Source organism: Sylvia atricapilla, chromosome 19 (genome assembly GCF_009819655.1).
Source record: "Sylvia atricapilla isolate bSylAtr1 chromosome 19, bSylAtr1.pri, whole genome shotgun sequence".
NCBI lineage: Eukaryota > Metazoa > Chordata > Aves > Passeriformes > Sylviidae > Sylvia > Sylvia atricapilla.
The window spans coordinates 4,468,371-4,489,635 of NC_089158.1; the positions used below are offsets into that span (position 1 = coordinate 4,468,371).

Here is a 21,265-nt window from a genome sequence, read left to right on the forward strand (position 1 = left end):
AAAAAGACGTGTGGATTACAGGGCAGGCAAGTTCCACATGCATGAGGAATGTTTGTGTCACCTGACCAGTTTCTCTGAAAAAAGAAACTGGGGGTTGTGTTCCTGACTTTTGTCCTTATTCATTTCACAGAAACTGGAAATTACACCTGTGAGTTCTGTGGCAAGCAGTACAAGTACTACACTCCCTACCAAGAGCACGTGGCTCTGCATGCCCCCATCAGTGAGTATCTGCTGCAGGGCTGGCCTGCTGCAGACTGGCACCTCCAGGGGCTGTGGGGAGCCCCAGGCTGGCAGGAGAGACTGCACTCTTGGGGATCCTTGCACTGGAGCTGTGGGATAGCAGCGGGCAGGACACAGATCATGTGCTGACCAGGGCACTGTAAAGCTGAGCTGGTTCCCCTCTCCCAGGGACACTTTAGGTCTGGAAGGTCTCTGAGCTCCTACCCCAGTCCATGGGATTCTACATGTTCCTTGTGGGGCTGATGGTTTAGGCTCTTGTTTAACTGAAATAATGCACAACATCTTAATACTGCCCTAAATAATAACTGAACATACATGTTAGGGAAGAAGCATCTTTCTTATGAGCTTCTGCGGAATTATTTCAAGCAGTGAGTTAAAACTGGTTTCAAAATCATTTAAATTACCTCAGCAGCTTGCTACTAAGTATCACACTCGATAAATGATTTATTTCAGGGAGCTCAGGACAAGGCAATTGTCAGCAAACTGCACAGCACTGTGGTCTGCACTCCTCTCACAGAGGGGGAGACTTAATGTCTTCATTCAGTGTAATTCAGTGCCAAATTTCACTAAACACGTTGAGAGAAATTTTTGCTGCCTGCTGGATTTGAATACTCTAAAAGTCCGCAGAGAAGTTTTTTACAGCTGGACTTGCTGCCCCTTTCCCAGCAGTGCCCGAGCCTTGCTGGGTGCCCGGGCTGTGCTGCTCCAGGGGCTGGGATGATGGAGAGGAGGGATGAGCCGGCAGGGGGCGCTTCCACCCCAAAATCACCTGGAATCGGGTTTCTACGGGATTAAATGAGCCACTCTTGGGTTTATGGGAGCATGGTCCCCCAGACTGTCGCCTTTAAGGTTTGGTGGCTCTTGACAGGTGCCATGCAAGTTCTCTGAAGCTTGGATATGGACCATGGTAGAAGGTGGAGGGCATAAATTACGTGTCCAACGTCATCATCACAAAGTTAATCTTACGTGCTGAGAGACCTGCCCCAGTGCTTGTGATTGCACACATTGCAGTTATTCCTGTGGTTCCCTGGCCCTGGAAGCTCCACCTCTTCACTGAGGTGCTTTCAGCCTTCAGCAAAACCTTCAGTGACCAGCAGTGGCTCCATCTTCTGCCATGGAGGGGCCCTTGGACAGCAGGGCTCTGGGGTCTCTGCTTCCCCTGCAGAGAGCTCAGGAGCAGTGTGCTGTGAGCACTGGGACTTTGCTCAGCTCGAGCTAGTTCTTACCTTCCCAGTGCTTCCCATTTCAAGGGGATTTATTACCACTGAGGTCTTTCCACCTTCCTAACCAGTTGTAGTAATAACTGAGCTGTGGGTTCCAGTCCAGACTCTCCAGTCTAGCAGAAAAGAAACCCCAGCTGTGTTTGTCTGGAATATGCCTGCAGTGGGCCCTACGGTTCCAGTGGCCCCCTACAGACCCTGCCCCTCTCCTGGCAGAGGCAGCTCAGGCTCCTGCCTGATGCTGTGTGGCTCCTGGGAGCCAGTTCTGGAGTAGGAGGCAGCTTCTGAGTGCTGGGCTTGAAGCCATTCTTGCACTGTGGTTTCTGCAGCAAAAGAAAAGAAGCTGCCCCTGCTGCAGGCCCTTAGCTGTGCAGATGGCTTTCCAGACCTTTCAAGTATCTTTAACTCAAGATCAGATCAAGATAGTATTTTCCTAAGGTTTAACCCCCTCCCCATAAACTTTTCTTTTTTCTTTTTTAACCTCTTTTTTCCTCTCCTAGTTCCCATGACCAGTAAGATTTATGATTTACAATGACAAGCCACTAACCCTGATGAGGTTGAGGATGAGGAGAGGGCATAATGAGCTCCCAAGGCAGGCAGGCCAGTACATCTGTCTGGAAAACAGGTCTGCTGTGGGCTTCCCTGGAACTGTTAATGCCAAATGTCACCTTCCAAAGGTCTCTTTTCTGAGTGAGGAGTAGGGGCTTTTTCATAAGATTAGAACTGGGCTATAACTCTTTAAAAATAATATTCTTATGCAGTTTCTGTCATCATATTCACTCTTTCAAACAAGGCTGTCAGAGGCTGTTTCCAAAAACTAAAAGTGGATTGTAGGCACATTCATTGTCCCAGTTTTAGAAACATTTCTGAATGGAGATTCGTGGGGGAGGGTTCAGAGATGTTTCTGTCCTCCTTCAGGCTCTGGCTGCCCTCTAAGATGGAGCTGATTTGAACCATGTTTTCTGGGGCTGGGCTGTTGGGATTGCTCTGAAAGTTCAGAGGGATTGTTCAGGACATGAAGTGATAGAGCAGGGGGAATGTCTTCACACTGTTAGAGGATGGAGTTAGATGGGATTTTGGGAAGAAATTCCAAGTACCCAGTTAGGAATTGGGTGGTGAGGCCCTGGCACAGGGTGATCAGAAAAGCTGTGGCTGCCCCTGAATCCCTGGAAGTGGGATGGGACTTGGAGCAGCCTGGGATAGTGGAAGGTGTCCTTGCCCACAGAATGATCTTTAAGGTCCCTTCCAACCCAAAGCGATCTGAGATTCTGTGACTCTGTAATGAATGAGTTTGCAGTGCAGAGAAAACCTGGGGTACCTGGGATGTGAACTGGCTGTAAAGGCACCAGGAGTGGGATTGAGCTTGGTGAGTCAGGCTCAGGAGTGTACATTCACCTCTGCCTGGTACCTGCAGATATGGCCTCAGACTCCTGGGTCACAGAAGAATGGGCAGAGAGCAGTAAGACCAGCACAGCTCTCCATGGCTCTGCCTCCAAGATGGAAATCTAAAGTGATGTCAGAGCCGTGAGAGTCCTCAGAGCTCTGGAAGGCCTTGAGCAGTCCCACATGGGGCTATGCCCACAGCCACCCTCCTGCTGTAGCCCAGCTCTGAGCCACACACCCTGCCTGGGCTGCTCTGTAGGACGTTGGTCTCAGCTCAGTTGTGGATGTGCCCATACCTGGCTGTGGATCCATGGGTTTGTGCCCCAGCCCACAGCTGCATTCCCACCTTGATGTCAACCCTGTCTGGGCACCCTGGACCTCGCTGAGGATTACTGCTCCTGGTTAACCTCACCACAACTGATCCTGCTGCTGACCTGTGGATTGACTTGCCAACGTGGCCACACACCTGTCTTGTTGCCATGACCTTCCTGGTGACCTGGACTCGTGATTGAAGCTGGCTGTCACTTGTGGGCCTTGCTCACTTCTCTCAGGGTCTGTGGGATGGGCCTTGCCATCCCTGGGATCATTCTTGGCTCTACAGGGGACAGACAAACCTACACCCCCCCTGACACCTGAGATGCTCAAGGAAGCTCATCAAGGCTTGCTACTCAATCCCTTTCCATATTGGGTGCACACTGGATACAATTTGTTCATGCAAAGTGCTTAAATGCAGTGTTTCATTAAGGCAGCTGCCATTTTGGTAGTACAGCTGGTTTCAACACAGGCTGTGCCTAACAGGAAAACCAGCTCCAGATTCCAGCTGGATGGTGTATCTTTGCTCCCTCCAGTTCAGTGAGGGAAATCTATGAGTTCAGGTGTTTTTTCCAGTCTGATCCCACAGTGTTTTAGCAAGAGGCTCCACCTGTTTGTGTGTATAAAGACACACATTAAAAAATTGATAGGTTTGAGCAAAGGGATTTTCCTGTGGAAAGACCTGTTTGCCATAGCCAAGGTGTTTGCTCAGAGTATGGAATTTCAGGCCATTGTTAAGGAATCATTTTCCAACACGTTCAATGAGGACAGTTTTTTCTCTGTAGGTTATGGTACAATTCCATCTGAACCATCAAAATGGTTCCCTACCCATCCTGACAAGATCTTCCTAAACAAATACCATGCACAAGTTATTAACCAGAATTTTTACCTGGATAAAGTGATGTTGCTGACACAATCTGGTCCCTGCTGTGGTGTTGCATCATGGTAGTGTGTGGATTTGTGTGCCAGATTTTCTCCTTGCTGCCACAGCTTTCCAGTCATGGACTTTCAGGTCTTCCCAAAACCAGGAAAGCCAGGAGGGACCACTGTGATCTCTGGACTGCCTGGAGAAACACATTCTGTAGGATTGCCTTGGTTGAATTGCACATAGATATGCTTTAGAGAGACATCTCATCTTGCTTTTGAGTGACAGAAAATGCAGCAATCTCATAAGGTAATTATTTTGATGACTTATTGCCTCCACTAAATTAAGACTAAAATTAGCCAGCTGCAGCTTTGAGCACTGGGTCCTATTTATAACCTTGCCTACTCAGTGAAGGAGGACTAACTTACTGAGTTTTTGTCCTTTCTAGACCTGGCCTAACCTGCTCTCCAGGCCCTGGTTAAATCACAGGAGTGACTTCTGTTTCCATTATAAGCTCTGCTGTTCTTGGCCCTTGGTTCTCCTCTTGTCTCCTCAGAGTGTTCTCCAGTCTGTTCTCCACCCTCAGGCAGGGTGGGTACCAGCACTGGGTCAGGAAGGATCTGAGAGCTGGCACTGCCTTCCTGATCCCCTTGGAAATTTCTGACTGCTCCCCAAGGAGCACCTCAGCCTTTTCAGCCACAGTGTCACTCTGGGAGCTCCCCTGGAGCCACGCTGACCAAGCACAGCAGTGACTGAGCTTTTCCTGCTGCCAGGCTGAAGCCCTCACTGTTCTCAGCATCTCCTGCATCCAGTGTGTCCTTCAGCAGAGCCTGGGCCATCCTGCAGCGCTGCAGCACAAAGCCCTGAGCTGGCTGACTGCAGACCATGCAGTGAGAGTCACCCTCCACATCACTGCAGCTTCCACTGGGACAGGGCTCTGCTGCCTTCTGGCAGGGTTTGAAAAGCTCCACAGCAGCAGTTTTCAGGTCAGCTGCCCACAGTGCTTTCTCCAGTCTTGCTTCAGATTTTGAGGCAGGAGAGTTTTGTGGCCATTCAGCAACTCAAGATTTTCATTTTTTAGAAATGTCTTGGCCATTTCATCAGCCTGAGGCCATGAGTTCCACAGTGAAGGTGACTTTTCCAGAGTAGAGCAGAGAGGAGCTGTGTGATGCTCTCTACCTGTGTTGCTCAGCCTTCAGAGGGAATTTGGTATCTGATGAACTGCAGGCTGAACATTTTTTTTTCCCAAAGAGCTGTTAGCTTTCTCCAGACTGCCAGAACTGATATTCCTTTGTCTGTCTTGTATTGCTGCTCAAAATTCTCTCTCTGCCTAGTGTCAGATGGAGCAGCCTTCTTTGTGGGGTCTCAGTTTGAAGGCATACTGTTTGTTTCATTTGGGAGGAAGAAAAATAAATTTTGGAGGTCATCATAGCATTGAGACTTTGGTCCTCAGATCCCAGAGGAGTATCTGGGCTGCAGAGGATGTGCAGTGATGTTCTCTGTCTGGCACTGAGGAGTTGCTGATGGCTGTTTCTCGTGGCATGGATGAGGAATAAAGCAGCCATTGGTGGGAACGGCCCTCATGGGAAGCAGATGATCCACAAGCTGGAAATTTTCATATCTGACTACATTTTTGCTGGCAGTTTGGCAGCAGCTGAAGGAGGATTATCCATGGAGATTGAAAGGAAGTACAGAGAGCAAAACAAGCCTCCTGCCTATTTATTTGGCTGGAGACCGAGCAGAGAAGTATCCTGACTAAGCTGTGAGAAAACCAGTGCGTAATCTCCTGCAGAACTACACTGACGTGAGGAAATGTCAACTTGGGGCTGTGTGTCAGAGCAAGTGAATCAAAACCCCTGGAACTGCAACCCCTGTGAATGTACACACTCCCAGTCCCCAGTGCTGCTGCTGAAGGTGAGAGCCAGTTACAGTCAAGGTCTGTAAAGTCTCCTGGGATTTTGGAAATGAGCGTCCTGTCTCAGCCAGGGGGACTTCTCTCCTCCCCCGTTTCAGAGTCAGGCTGTGGTGCTGCTGTGGTGTTCCCCTGAGAGCTGCTCAGTGAGGATGAGTATTTCTCACTCCCACTGTGTAGAATGTACAGGTGCTGCTCTTGTCCCTCCACGTTTAGGCATCTCACAGTATCCATGTAGAAATCACTGGTAGGGAGCTGGGGCTGTGGGTTAGTTGAACCTTCTTTGTTGGTGATTTTTCATGACAGGTGATTGGAGTGGGACTGGAGCTTCAGGACCCATATCCAAATTTCCATAGAAGAGGTCTCTTAGGAATGAAGGGGGTTCTTAGACAGGTTCTCCATTTTTGTAGTGGTTTATTTAATCTATGTGGCCGAGACAAAGGGCTGTCCTGAAGGTGTTTCAGATGACTTTTGGCATTGAAAATTCCTGGTGATCCTCACTGTGTGCTGCAGAGACCAAAATATAGATGCATTCAAAGAGCATATCCTAGTAATATTCAGAATTTCTCCGCATGTCACCAGTCTGGAACTGGGACCAAAAGCCTTTACTCACTCTGCCTCCTAATGCCATTCCACTCCCAACTGTGCCCTTTCCTTTGTATTTGGTCAAAGAGACAATGTAGCTAGAGATCACTAGAATTTATTCAAGGCTCAAGAAACAAAGATGTAAACTTCTCCCTACTCAGAGCTCTGAGTAGTTTAGAAACCTGCTCCCAAAATTCAGTCCATAGACACGGAGGCCAGAGCTGCAGATGCTTCCAGCCAGGCCGTGGAAACCACACAGTGCTCCTGGATGGATGGGGTGATTCCTGCTGGAGGAGGAATGGGTTGGCAATGTGGCAGTGAGAGGTGTGGAAGGGAACTAACCAGCTTCACCAGTGTCCCCTCGGGTGAGGGGGGAGCCCAGCTCTGTCCCAGGGGCTCAGTGCATCAGCAGCTCCAGCAGGCCCCACTCTGGGAGCTCCCTGGCTGTGCCGGCACTAGTTCTGAGTGTTCATATCCAGAGTTCTCTCGATCTCCACTCTTCGTGGCAGTGAAGACACAGACGAGCCAGTCCAGCAAAAAGTCTCCGGCGTCCATAAGCCGCTGTTCCACCCTCCTGCACCGCAGCCCCTCGGGGCTCCCGCCCGCGTCCCAGTCCCAGATGTTCCGCACGCCCAATTCCGGATCCCCAGGGAGCAAGGCCATCACAGGTACCCATTGCCTTTCTGCTTTCTGACCTGCTGAGTGTCCACTCCTTGCCTGGATTGTGGCCCTTCCTGGCCTCAGTCTGCTGCATCCATGGCGGTCCCAGAAAAGCTGCTCCTAGAAGCAGCAGTGGGGATTAGATCCTTTACAATCTCTTCCCAGTGATGAGTTGTTTTTGTTAAGCATCATGGTAACTGCAAGGTACAAAAGACTCTGTTTCAAATCCTGGTGTCACAAACTGAGAGCAGTTTCCTGATGAGGACTGGTGTAATGACTTGGCAGGAATGGGGATTTTTGCTTGGTTTTCAGCACTGTCTGACATTTAGTGTTTGTTTTCCTCGAGGTGATGTTTTAAGGGCTAGGACTGTGATTCCATCTGAGATTCCATCGGGGTGTAGACAAAGGGCTGGTCAATCAGATGGTGTTTAAACACCCCTAGAATGTCTGGCATGGACAGATGCTGAATATGAGAGGTGGCTGTAGTGGGAGAGGCCATGGATGCTGAACAAGGATGAGTTTTTTTGGATAACACATATCCACAGCTGCCAAGGACTTGGTCCATACCAGTAATTGTACTTTGCATTCAAAAGGTTCCAAATACAAGGAGAGAGAACAGAGTGAGCTGCCCTCTCAGTGTGTAAGGGCACAGTAAGACCAAGCAGGTGCATTAAACCAGGTTTTTCTTACTGCCAGTCTTAGGGGAGGCTTTGTGGGAAGCTAAGGGATGAGGGCAAAACCACCATACAAATTCTTTACAAAGGTCTTTGGAGACCTCCATCTCACTTCCTCTTGTGACATAAGCCAGGACTTGAACCTGGGTCTCTTGGGAGGAGTGGGTTGACCCAAACCATTTTGTCACCATCTGATTTTCCTGTTATATAATGCCTGTTGTTTAAATTATTTATCTGTCAAGTGGCATAGATAGATGTCTCCAGTTCCTTTTCAGCCCTGTTTGATGTGTTTCTATTTCAGTTGATTTGGTTACCAAGTTTGCTCGTTATTCTAGATTTTAAGAGTCAGGAACATAGTTGATTGAGAGTTTGAGAAGGCTGCTCAGGACTTGGAAGGGTCCACTGAGGACTGGTTGGGCCAAAATCCACGGGCAGTTCAGGTCTCTGGTAGCCCCAAAGCCTATGTGTGTGAGCCACACTGCAGCCCTGGAACCTGCAGGGACCTGGGGCCTCTGCCAAGTCCTGACAGCAGTTGTGACCACTCCAGTGGTCTGCAGGAATAAAATCATGATCTGGCACCAGTTTTCAGCAGTCCACATCAATCCTGAATGAAAGACTTGTGTCCTCAGCCCTGCCCAGGCTGCAGGCTGAGCCTAGCAGAGCCAGGCCAGCCTGTGTCCATGTGAACCCCTCTGGTGACAGTGGGCTCCAGAATGAGGGTGCAGGGCAAGGGCCTGTCCAGCACAGGCCACACACATTGCTTTGGCCAGTTCTTTTTTTTGTTTGTTTGTTTTTTGTTTTTTGATCTCTAATTATTCTTTGATCCACTACAGTAAATCCATTTGCCTGGATATTGCAAACCCAGTGAAGTGAGACAGGACCTCAGGTCCCTGATCTCACAGATTGAAACCAGCTTGAGCAGGGTGGGAGGCCTCAGGCTGTGCTGTGCAGTGATGCTTCAGGGCTCTGTGGCCACTGCCAGGGGCAGAAGCACCAGAGTCCACAGGAGGAGCCTTCCTGGCACTGTTAGGGACACAAAAGAACGAGGCAGGCAGCAGGAGTCAAGCAGGAAAGTTCTCCTTTTAATTTCTCTAACTTCATATATATACACTTTATTAAAAGGTAAAAAATGGGCTACACAGGTTACCACCTCTTCGACCTCGTAGGTGAACATCACCATCAATCACAAAACTCTTCCCAGAGGAGAAATACGTAAACAATACATAGTTCATAATTCTGAAGTTACGTGAGAATCTCCACTATAAAAATGTTAACAGTCAAAATACAAAAAACCTTAAACCAGCACCCTCCCAGTGCAGTCCCTGGGAGCTGCCCTTGCTGTGGCTGGAGTGTGCAGAGCAGTGCCCTGACAGCAGCAGGGCTGCCCTGCCTGGCCCCGGGGCTCTGGGAACAAGGGCTCTGCTGGGCAGCACGGAGCCAGAGGATCTTCCACAGCTTTTCTAGACACAGTGGGTAGGTGCTGAGACAGCCCTTCAGACCTCTGCTTCAACATTTCCAGGAGGGTATTTATAAAAGGAAAGATGCAGGTGACTGGGAAGCACAAGGAAAGCTGGCGCAGTGCTTCTGTAGGTGTGGTGCTGAGGCCCTGAGCTCAGTCTCAGAGTGGTCACCTGTCCTCACAGGCTTTAAGGGCTGCTTGTTACCTTAAGGAAGAGTAAGATAAGGGTTGGGTTTTTTTGCAGGGGAGGAAGCCATGACCTTTCTGGTTCAGTCAGGACTGGTGTTCATGGGCTCCCTAAGAGCCAATCCAGGCCACCTCAGCCAGAAGGCATTCAAGAAAAATACCCACCTGTTATCCCTTCACTGAATCTGGCCCATTTGCCTCCAAAATGAGGTATTTGACCTTTCTGCTGTATTCAGGGTCTGTGATTATGTGGCACAGGAGCATGTCTTGCCTCCTGTTTGCCTGGTTCTGCATCCAGTGTTGACCAGTCACCATTCCTGCTTTGTTCTCCACCCAGCAGAAAGTGCTTTCAGCAGAAGAGTGGAAGGCAAAGTGCAAAACAACTTCGGAGAAACAAACAGCAATTCCCAGAACTCCAGTGGTAAGTGTGGTCACCTCTTCCTGCCGCTTCCATGTTCCTCTCCAGGGATCTAGCTGTGCTCAGTGGATGTTGAAGTATTATGGAGCACCTTGTTTAAGCTCACAGGCAGCCAGCCCTCCTGGGGTAGTCACTTATTCTCCCTCCCCCCGAGATTCCTGGCACTCCAGCCCTGTCAAACAGGGGATGTGGAAATCCTGCTGCCAAGGACCAGGTGCTTGAGCATAGACTTTTCAGAGGGGAGCCAAGATGTGGAGAAAGGATGGATGGGAGATCAGGCAGTACTTGTGCTGTGTCTGTGTATCAGTGCAGTTTGGTGGAGCAAAGACATTTGCAAGCAGCAAAATTTGAGGACTGTGGATAGAGCAGCAGTTTGCAGGTTACAGTGATGCTGAGTGTGACTTTATTTAAATGTCGCTGTAAGCAATGTCCAGTTGTTTGTGCAGTCAGTACATGGAGGTCACAGTGAATCAGGTGTATGTATATGAGACAAAATATATTTGCTAGAAGGAATGAAAATCCCATCCACTTGTGCAGTTTCTTTGCAGTGTTAAGTCAAAGTGGTAGTAATTGAACATAACAAGTCGCTTAGACAATTTTGTTCAGGTCCACCACCTATAGAGGTTTTTTTGCAAGGTTTTTATCCTGCCTGTGTATTGCCCAGCCTTCCAGTGGGCCACTACCACTCTTCATGCTCCCTAATTGGAGCAAAAGTGACAGACCAGATTAAACGTGGGTTTGGCATCTTGCTGCAGAGATAAATAACATGCCAGCAGAAAAGCCTGGCCTCCTTCCATTCCCCATCCAAGAGAAGCAGAATATGTGGTGTTGGCAATGCCTCTGGCTGGAATGGGCAGGTAAGGGGTGGGATATCTCCCTGGAGCAGGTTACACAGTGTCTGTTGGGGGTTATATCTGCCTCAGAAGCACGTAAAGAACCATGGTGAAGGAACCAGAAGCTTTCTGGAACCATGCTGAAAAACAGCGATGTGGTGTGGGAAAACCCACGTGTGGTAGCAGAGTGGGTGATGGGGAATGGGGAAAAAAGTTGTTTGTTGCTAAAATATTGTGTGTTGTGTTTTGGGGAACAATCCTGTACTAATCCATCATTCGCCACAATTGCAGCTGGTCATTCGGGGACGGAAAAACCTAAAGAAAAGAGGAGTAAGCAGAACCCTTCAGGTGAGCTTGTCTCTGTTTCAGGCCCTTAGTCCTGTTCCTGCTGCACAGTTGGGAGTCCTTGGGGCTGCCCAGGCCCTGGTCAGTGAGCCCAGCCTGGCTGTCATACATGACTCAAGGCAGTGTTATCACTGACTACCAGAGTTTCCAGCCTGGCTGCAGCTCTGGACGTGGCCCTGGCCTGTCAGCAGCTCATGTCTTGTCTTCTATGGGTACTGTCAGTGTTTTGAAGGGTTTCAAAGCCTTTAAGTGCACATCTGTAAATGCCAATGTACCACTGGGAGCCCTGAATCCTCCGGAGCCCTTGGAAAGCAGCAGCCTGAGATTGTACCTCTTTTATTCCTGTCAAACCCTGTACAGCCAACAAATGAAGGGCAGAAATATCTTCCTTTCTATCAGACAGCTTATTCCTGAAGCCAAGAAAGCTGCATTGTAAACCTGCTGGCTGCTCTTGTCAAGTTTTGCAGGAGGGGAGATGAACCTGTACCATGAACCTGTCCAGGAAGCACTGACAAGAAACACATACAAAGAGTGGCTGTACTGAACTGTCCAAGACTTCAGTTCTTTCTGAACTATTAAATACTGACCCACTGTTCTGTGACACATCTCCCAGACTCTCCCTGCCATCTCCTTGTACCAGCTTACTTCACACTCATCCTCCTCAATCTGTTTCTTTCTGGAGTGCAACATTTAAATCACATGAGTGAAAGTTCACAGCAAAACCCAAAACAAAGCCAGAAATTCTTACAAGCTGAGTAGCAAGTTTCATGTGATTTGCCCATCTTGTTTCCCTGTAAGGAATGTTTCTGTCTGCACCACATGTAGTGTCAGTTTGTTTTAGTGGCTCAGTCGGGGGCCTGGCAGGCTGCAGAGGAGTTGCAAGGTACTCACCTAAACCTTTGATTGAGCTAGGAAACCTGAGGAACTCAGGTGAGCTGCCCAGGACTGGTTTGAGGAGAGTTGGGCTCTGGTTAGAAACAGTTCCTTTCTGCATTAAGCAGCTGACATGCTCCTCAGAGCCACGCTAGTACATATAAACTTCTTCCCTTTTCCCATCCTTTATCTATCCTGCATCCTTTTTTCTTCCCCAGCTCTGTTTTCCCCCTTTGGCTCCATTTTTGTGCTGCTTCCTACATGTCCTATTCAGAGCTCTTTTCCAGCCTTTGCACCAAGCCATTTCTCCTTCAATTCCTTCCAGTTCTCAGGAGTCCCAGTGGCCTCATTGCCAGCAGCCTGAGTGAGCATCACCTGTGAGCTTCACTGGTGGTCAGAGAGGCCCTGGAGTGTGCTCAGGTGTCCAGGCAGAGCTCTCTGTAGCCCTTTTGGAAGGGCTGACATGTCCTGCCTCCCTGTTTTCCTTGTTTCCGTGGCTGTGTCTCAGTGGGTGAGACAAACACCATGTGGCTCAGTGTCACGTGTGGGATGGGAACTCTTGGGTGATTCTGGCACCATTGACTTGTCCTCTCTTGTGCTCCAGCCAGCAGATTTCTCCCAGGCAGGGAAGCAGGTGGTGGTAATGTGGTGGGGAATGACAGAAGGACAGAGACTTCTGTCCTCCCACTCCCATCTGCTGTTTGCTTGTCACCAAACTGCTGCTGTAAGGAACAGTCACCAGGTTTGGGAGGTAAAATGTAGGTCCCAGCTGAGCAGCCAAGAGCTGTGTGGCTTGGCCTTGTTAAATGTCTGATGGCTCTTGCTCTCTGTGGGTGTGAGTTTTGTGTCACTGACTGGGATACAGAAATACCCAAGAGAGCAGCAGGAGTTTTTTAGGCCATCCAGCTGGGGACATTCTGCTTTTTCCCTGTGTCACCACCTGACTGCAGTGGCAGAGACCCCTTGGTGTCTGGAGTGAGGGGCAGGACAAGCAGAGCAGGGAGGTCAGCAACTAAAATCACCTAAAATACACTGGGGTGCAATGCTGTAGGGAGTCCTGAGTGGGAATAAGAATGGAACTAGAATGAAAATGTTGGATTTCAGATGTCTCTTCCCTATGCACACAACCCCAGTCCTTGCCACAGTGTGTGCAGGTACCTGGAATCCCTGTCTGTGTGACCTGGCATGTGGCTGCCCATAAAACAGCTCTGTGCTGTGAGGGAAACACTGCTCTGGGCCTGATTTGAGTCACAGCTTTGTCTCCCAGCAGGGTGGGATGGAGACTGGGAGTGGGTGAAGGACTCGAGCTGTCATCCACATTATGATTGGAGAGCATCCTTTGTACTCATTCATAAAGGTCTCCAGAGGCACTTGAACGTGCTTTTTGCTGAAACCTGGAGGTTCCATAGTGCTTTAAAAATAGCATCCTGCTAAAATGTTCCAATTGCTCCTTCTGCTGCCTCGGGAGCACAGGCAGCAGAGGGCCCAGGTCACACAGAGCTTCTGTTCATCCCCTGCTGAACTAAGGGAGGTCCAGAAAGCAATGCCATGACCTGATCCTGAAGCATGGAATTGGCTCACTGGGATAAACAGCAGAAGCTGTTATTCCTTAGGGTGCCATAAAGCTACTTTCAAGGGAACCCTCCCTGGCAGGGGTCATTCTGCTGACTCTTCACACATGCTGGGGTTTTCTGGTCTAAATTCTCAAGAGGCCAAACAACGTTTCAAGGGCCAGCTTGTGCAATGTAAAAGGCAGTGATGATCAGCCTGAGCATGGGTGGGGAAATCCCCAGAAAGGGGCTGAGCTGAGTGTTGTGTGCCATAGTAAAGGTCGCTGCCTTCCTTTTCATCCATGTGTGGTTGGAGAGGAGCCTTTGGCTGGAGCTGGCACTGCTCCGGTGCCCTCTGTCACCACAGGGCTCCCAGGCTTTGGGATCTCCCCAGGGTCTCCCTTCCTCTGACTCCAGACAGGGATAATGACCGTCCTCAGGGACAAGAACCATCTCTAGCTCAGGTGTTCACAGCTTCGTGCAACTTGAGCCATTGTTTTGGGCGTTGGGGATGACTCCTTTGTGAAATGAAGGCTGAGAGGGATTAAGGAAACTGTTAGAATCCAAGAAGTAAAATCAAAGCAGAAAAGGAGAAAAAAGGCTCTTTAGTTTCAACACCTTCGAATACAGCCATCAAAGGGGAAATCTAATTGAAATTGTCAGTGTTTGTTAAAGTCTGAATTTCTCAGTGTTATGGGTGTGAAAGAGAACAGTTACCATTATGTAGGGAATTGGGAAATATTTTGAACTTTGGAAGTTGATTTAAGCTGTATAAATATGTCTCAATTTCATCTGCTGCTTTAGGGAGCTATTACTGTCAGAACTTCCAGTGCAACAAATTTTAGCATTCGGAGTTTTTAAAATGTCAACACTTTTCATTCATATTTACACAGGGAAGCTTTGCTTTCCAGGACTGTTTATTCCAGACTGGGGAGAGGGTCAATGGAAATGTCTTCTTCTTTTGAATCAGTTCATGCCAAGCTGAGATGAGATTGAGACCAAAAAAATTTGATTTCCTACATTTGATTTAGAGTAAAAATTCCTGGAAAAGCCTAAAATCTCCCATTGTCAAGATTTAATGGACACTGGACTAGATTTTAAACGTGGATTTTCTGAAATCACAAGCTTTCTTCCCTGATGTGGCTATACATCCCCTTCTGCTCATCCCCTGTACTCCAGCCATCACACAGCCCATCTGGAGGGATTTCTGCTGGAAATACAGCACTTTTGGAGTAGCATTTTTGGTGGGTGAGTGCAGATTTAGTGTTTGGGGCATAATAATTCTTGATTACTCTTTGCAGTGTGACATTAGCACAGCCAGCCCCTGTGCCTCTGCCTCCAGAGGTGCACCCAGCTGCCTCTCAGGCTCTGTCAGCACAAACATAACTTCCATTAACATTTATCTTGTAATGTTCTCATCTGTGGTTGGTTTGTGGCTGCTACAAGTCTCCGTGGAGTTGGGAGAGCCAATGGCCAAATTCGAGGAGTGAGGAAAAGGAGAGGGGGGAGTTGTTCTGTGAGTTCTTGCTCTGTGCACAGCACAGGGAGTGCTGATGCTGGGGCAAAACAATTGCACAAATTGACAGAGCTGCATTTTCAAAGCAGCCTGAAGTGCTGTGGCAGAAGGAGGGTCAGCAGATGAGTGCAGTTCCCACCAGGAGAATGAGAGTCACCCAGGGAGAGGTTCAGTTAAGAAGGTGTCACTTTGCTTGGTTGCATAAATAAGTCACTGTGTCCATTGGGCATTTGTGTGGAATTGAGGTTTCTAGGAATGAACTCTTTATTTCTGGTGCCACATTCATTTAAGCTGTTCCAGACTTCTCATGTTCATCAGGCAACTTGCAGACAGGAAGAAATATATCTGGGTTAAAATAACCACTCAGCAGCCAGTCACTGTGGGTGATATCCTGCCAATTGCTCCAGAGCCATGGGACACCAGGGAAGAATTGAGGCAATCCACATAAAAGCATTGAGGCAAGGAGCTCTCAGCAGCACTGGGACATGCAGCCAGGGTCAGGGCTGAGGGCTGCAGTCTGCAAACACAGATACTGGGCTGGGGCTGGGCAGGACATGGCCAGAAGAGTCCCTGAGGGAACAAAGCGTGGGCAGAAAAGCCTGAACTCTCATTTTGCCTGGAGAATCTGTGGAGGGAAAGATTACAAAGCCCCAGTGCAAGGTGATTTATCATTAATCAGTCAGACTCTGGCATTTCTATGATTGTTGCCTGGATAGGTGACTTTAGTGGAAGTGACTGTGCTGTAACAGGGACCTGACAACGCATGGATAAAAACTTGTACAATTATAAATATCAAGACCAGAAAAATCCTAGAAGTCTTCCTTCACATAAAGTGGTGTTGTATTGAGTACCTGAACTGCTGTTTCATACTGACAGTGGTTTCCATGTGGGTAGGAAGCCAAGCATAACAAGGACACTGTGTCAGCACTTCTGGCTGGAGAGCAGCCAGAGGTGGTGCTGAGAATTCCTTGGGCTGTTTTAAGTGCTCTGTGCCACTGCTGGGCTCTGACTGCTCCAGATCAGATGCTCTTCTCGGGGGACAGTGAAGTTGAGGTTTGCCCCTCAAAAGCTCACATGCAGCTGGGCTGCTGCAAGAGCCCTGGAGTGCTTGGAGCCACAGAAGGTGCCATGGGCATCTGTGTGTTCCCTGAATGAGCACAGCACTTCCCAGAGCAGGGGCCAAGCACACAGAGAGAGGGGTGCCTGCAGGAGCCTGCCCTGTTCAGCTGCTCAGCAGGGCTCAGCTTAGGGGCTTGTTTCAGTGAGGATCTTGCCCCAGGTGCAGAGCTCAGCAGCTGCAGGAGCACCTGGAGCATTGCTGGCTGATCAGCAATGTATGGAGTGATCAGCAGCATTCTGTATGAGCTGGTGCCTCCCATGCATCCCCTTTCCACAGTCCAGTCATGTCTTTGCCAAGCATCCTCCATGCCTTCATCTCCATTCCTTTGGGGCTGGCCCTGCCATCTGGAGCCCTCTTCAGCAGCTCAGGTCCTCAGCACACTGGGATGTTCAGCAGGAAGCTCACTGTGCTTGAGCCAGGCAGTTCATGAGGGTGTTTCTCCTTCCAAGGAAACCAGGCCAAGTCTGTCCCAGAGCCATGAGAGTCTCAGTCATGGATGTGCCAGCCCACAGACTTGGACCTGGGACCCTTCTGGAAATGCTCTGAGTCCATGAATATTTAACATCAATAATTAATGATTCTGCCCCTCTGCAGGGGTCTGACCCTAAAGGACCTCACCTGGGAACTGTAGAAAACCACACATGGTCTGAAGTGCTGAGATCACTGCTTCTGCTCCATGGCACTAGGGGCTGGATGCAGACAGCTCCTGGTTGCTCCAGGGGCAGCCAGCACCCATTTTTCAGTCACACCTTACAGAAAGGCAGCCTGCAAGGTGTGCTGCATAGGAAATGGGCATTTGCAGCCTGAAGTAACTGTGCTGCTTAGGAACTCTTCTCTTTTGGCATCCAGGGAGAGGGAAACACCCTGGTTTCCTCCCAGCTTTGGTTTAAAGAGGCTGCATGGTGAAACTGGGAATTTGCATCTGGAGCACCAAAGAAAGCCTTTGTAAAAGGTTTCTTGCCCTGTGGCTTTTCTTTGCTGGCCTCTCCCCTTGTTTCCATTGCTGTAGCATTGGGTGTGTATTAAAATCTCTGGACGTTTTAAATTGGACAGGGAAGATGCAGAACCCTGGCCGTGAGAAATTGAGCAAAGGAGAGAAAATGAACTTGTTGGACATGTTGGATTTTGTGGTAATTGGAGCTCCCATCCTGCCCTGCCCTGGATAGCTCTGGAAGTGTGGAGTAGGGATAAAGGAGCAGATAGGCAGAGCTGTGTAGAATGCAGCGAGGTCTCTGCCAATCTCAATATTTAAATCTCTTTCTTTTTTGCAGAAACCGCAAGTCCCCTGATTTCAAATCCTTTCCCGCTTTTACAAAGTAAGTGTGATGGATGTCTGTGGTGCAAAAGGCAGGGACTGCCCTCCTGCAGCCCTGCTGCCCTGCCCTCTGAGCAATTTTCATCAATAAATGGGTTTTTTATTATGAGTCCAGGTGGCAAAGAATAAAATGCCCTAACTTCTGTGGCTCTGGTGTGAGATTTAAATGCAGCAGAAATCATCCAGGGTGTTTCCATGCAGTCTGGGGTTGCCAAGTCACTTCATAGTCAGTCTTCAGGGAGTTTCTTGCGAGCATGTTCTGAGACCAAGATTTGAAAATGTACCCATATTTAAATTACATTTGCCCACAGAAAAACTTGTCCTCAGGGCTCAGCTCAGTAAACACCTGCACAGCAGCAGTTTCCTGTGGCCCAGGAGCAAGGATTGGAAACAGGGAGCAAGCAGGAGGAGAGAGAGAGCAGGTCTGGGATGGATGGACAAGGTGGTCTCTGCTGGAGGTTCTGCCCTGTGGCTTTGATGCCTTCAGCAGGTGGAGCTTCTTCCTTTGCCTTGCAGTGTGTTTGGTTCCTGGCAGTGGGATTTGGGGTGATACCCTCTGTGCCAGCCTGGTGATGCAGGCCAGCCCTGAGTGGTGCACCCTGAGCGTGGCCATGGCAGGGGAGGACAGGTGTTCCTCCTCTTACAAACCTGAGAGAGAAGCAAGGGCTTTATTCAGAGCATGAGTTCATGCAGGAAGAGAAATCCAGTTAGTGCCAAGATGTTTGATAAGGGTGGTGAATTTGGGACTCCCCTTTTCCAAACATGCTCCAGAGCACCCTGTCTTACTGTCTGAGCTGGCTGGAAGTGACAGAAGTTTTGTTTTCAAGAAACTTCTACTGATTTTGGGGTGTGCTGGTGTTTTTGCAGGAGTCTGCTGCTGGTTCTCTTGCCTTGTCTCATGGGTTTGTGTCAAAGGGAAGGTGCAATTACGCTGTTAGGAAAGCTAAAGCCAATGGAAACATTGGGTGGAAATGCTGAGAAGTTTTGCCCACAGTTGTTCTGCATTTTGTTTTTCACCAAATGTGGACAGAAGTGTTGAAATGTGGGTCTTTTCTACTGAGGAAAGAGCAGCCTGAGAGGCTGTCCCTGCTGAGCCATGGTGTCACCCTGCTGGGTGTCTGTCACTGCACAAGCACCTCAGGGCACTTGCTGTTGAAACTTTCTGTTAAATCTCTCAACTCCTGTTCACTCCTGGCTTCAGACCAGGCTCTGCTGTTTTCCCTGGCTTAGATGTGGCAATGAGAGTTAACATGGGAATTAGAATGATTTATTTAACCTAAGCACAGGCGCTGGTTTTCCTCTGCCTTGGCTCACACAGCTGCTGCCTTGCTCTGGCGCCTTGTTCACTGGGTAAAGCACTAATAAAAGTGTCTAATTATAGCCTTGGGGAAAGATGTTTTAAATTGTGCAACCAGATGTGAGTGTTAGTTCTGTGTGGCTCAGGACACTGAAGAGGTTTCAACAGCTGCTGGTTGGGACCTGCTCTCAGAAAAGCAGGGCACAGGGGGCTGATGTGGGCAAGCACAGAGGGGTCCAGCTCCTCTTGTACAGCACCAGCTGGGAGCAGAAGGACAGAGAGCAAAAGGAGAGACCTCTGGGGGCCCTTTGCTGAGCTCAGCCCACCTGAAGGAGAACAGGTCCCTGTGGATGCATAAACCTAAGCCTGAGTAAGGAAGAGCTGGAATTCCCAGAGGGAAGGACAAGCAGAGGTCCTGCAGTGGTGGAGGGAGCTGTGCTCCTGGGAAGGAGAATGGGGCACAAGTGTGGCTCAGATGGGTGTGCAAAGCAGTTTTGACAAGTTTTCCAGTTTAATTTTCAAGAGAAATCAAAGAGAGGAGGATTTACTGGATTGGCAGCCCAGGTGAACAGCTCTTTTGCAGCAGTGACTTTTCCCTGGTTTGGGATACAGACTGCCTCTTTGTTCTCTCCACCTTCCAGATCCCTGTTCCTCTTCTAGCCCTGGTACATCCCACCCTCCTTCCAGCCAGCCTGACTGTTCCCAGCTCTGTACTCTGGAGCATGAGGGGCTCAGGAGCTGAAAGCTCAGAAGGATGAGGGTTGAGAGAGCTCTGGGAAGTGAAGTGAGTTCATTCATTCCCATGGGAATTGTGCACATCCTCCCAAGCATCCCTTCCCCTGGTCCCAGGAGAGACTTTGGATTCCTGGGTGCATTTAAATTTTATGCTTATTTTTAACCTGGCTCATTTTTATTTGTGATAAACTTAGACTTCTGTATGTCTTTGTCTCAGAATTATTTAGGAAATACTTCAGCATTTTCAGAACATGAAATTAGCTTTTGAAAGTAGGTGGTGATTTTGTTTCCAAAGTTGGATATTTCTGTAGTAGAATAGAAGGGGCTTCTTTTGGAATTGAGATGAAAATCAACACATTTTTTCTGAGAAGAATGACAGATGAGAGGCTTTACCAATTCACTGAGTGCACTGAGCATCCAGAGATTTGTGGTGCCAAGGGGAGGAGCTTGAGATGAAGACCTGTGGAGACCTTGGTGGTCACAGCCTGCTGGATGCAGATGGGAGAACCTAGAAGAGATTGGACAGGGATAAAGGGGAGAGCTAGAAAAATAGCACAGGTTTGTGCTGATAAAATAGCTGAGAATACAGCAGGAGGGAGATGAAGCAGCTCAGGGAGACAAAGTGAGCTGAGAAGGAAATGTGAGTGAAACAGGAGAGCAAAATGAGTGTGGGAAATGTGCAGCTTGGAGAGTGCTGGCTGATGTGAGGGGTTTGCCTGCTGCCGAGGCTGTAACTGAGCTTGGGGAAGAGCTGCTCTGGAAACCTTCTCCCAGGGCAGCTGGGGGCTCCTGTGGGGGCAGAAAAGGGCCTTGGGTCTGCAGTGTGAGCAGGGGTTCCCCCAGTGCCTCTTCCTCTGCACTGAGGCACAGGTGGCAGAGGGAATGCAGCTGTCTGCTGAGGTGTAAATGGCACATGGGAGCTGCCAGTGTCCAGGGGACTGTAGGGTGACATCTGCAGCTTGCAGCCTTGCTGCAGCCCTGAGAGGTACCGCAGGGTCTGTTCTCTCTGGTGGAGGTACAGGGGCTCCAGCAGAGCAGAGGGGCAGAGAGGGTCACACAGCTCTCCTGACCTGCCAGGGGCCTGCCAGCAGGCGCTCAGAAGTGTGGCTGCTTTCTCTAGATTATTCACATGGTAATTTTGATGCTTGAAGGGGCCGCCTCAGTTTGAGATATTTCCATCTGGGCTCCATAAGCAGCAGAGACACAGGTGTGTCTGTAACACGGGTCTTTGGCATTGCAATACGAGCCCAGGAGGGATGGTTTGTACCCGCAGGGAACCTTCTCCTCTTTGACAATTAAAAATAAGTCTAGACAATTAGATTGCAGTGTACTTCTTGTGGCATTGTACCACAACTATCTCACTACTGATGATTTCAGCAGACATAGCCAGTCCCTGTTAATTCCCAAGGACTGAAATCCCTGTGTGCCACTCAGCTGTCCAAGTCTTCTCTTTTCCACAAGCACAGTTACTTAAGTACCGAACTTCCAAACTTCCATGGTGCAGCAAAGCCCAGGAGCAGCATCACAGGCAGGCACAGTGAGTTAAAGCATTGAGCACAACTCCAGACAGAGTTGGCTCCATCATTTCAGAGGCTGTAGGTTCTGTGGGAAAGGTTTAACCTCATAGCATAAAAGTACACCTTATACAGACTTGCTCATGCTCTCTTTTATGTTTTTCCTCAGGGATTCCTATAGCCTTGAGGTGGATTCTGTGTTTTGCTCCGTAAGATAGACTTCTCACAGGGTATAGGCAGCCTTGTGCTTCCC

At 49.1% G+C, this 21,265-nt stretch overlaps 1 protein-coding gene across 1 annotated transcript in view; it reads left to right on the forward strand.

Moving 5' to 3' along the window:
- The window catches only part of ZNF618 (zinc finger protein 618), a 69,127-nt gene that overhangs the window by 32,089 nt on the left and 15,773 nt on the right, over positions 1–21,265 (forward strand). Inside the window, exons 8-11 of the mRNA XM_066332572.1 lie at positions 131–220; positions 6,997–7,185; positions 9,834–9,917; positions 11,039–11,095. Of these exons, the coding sequence (XP_066188669.1) occupies positions 131–220; positions 6,997–7,185; positions 9,834–9,917; positions 11,039–11,095 (420 nt within the window). The remainder of the gene's footprint in view (positions 1–130; positions 221–6,996; positions 7,186–9,833; positions 9,918–11,038; positions 11,096–21,265) is intronic.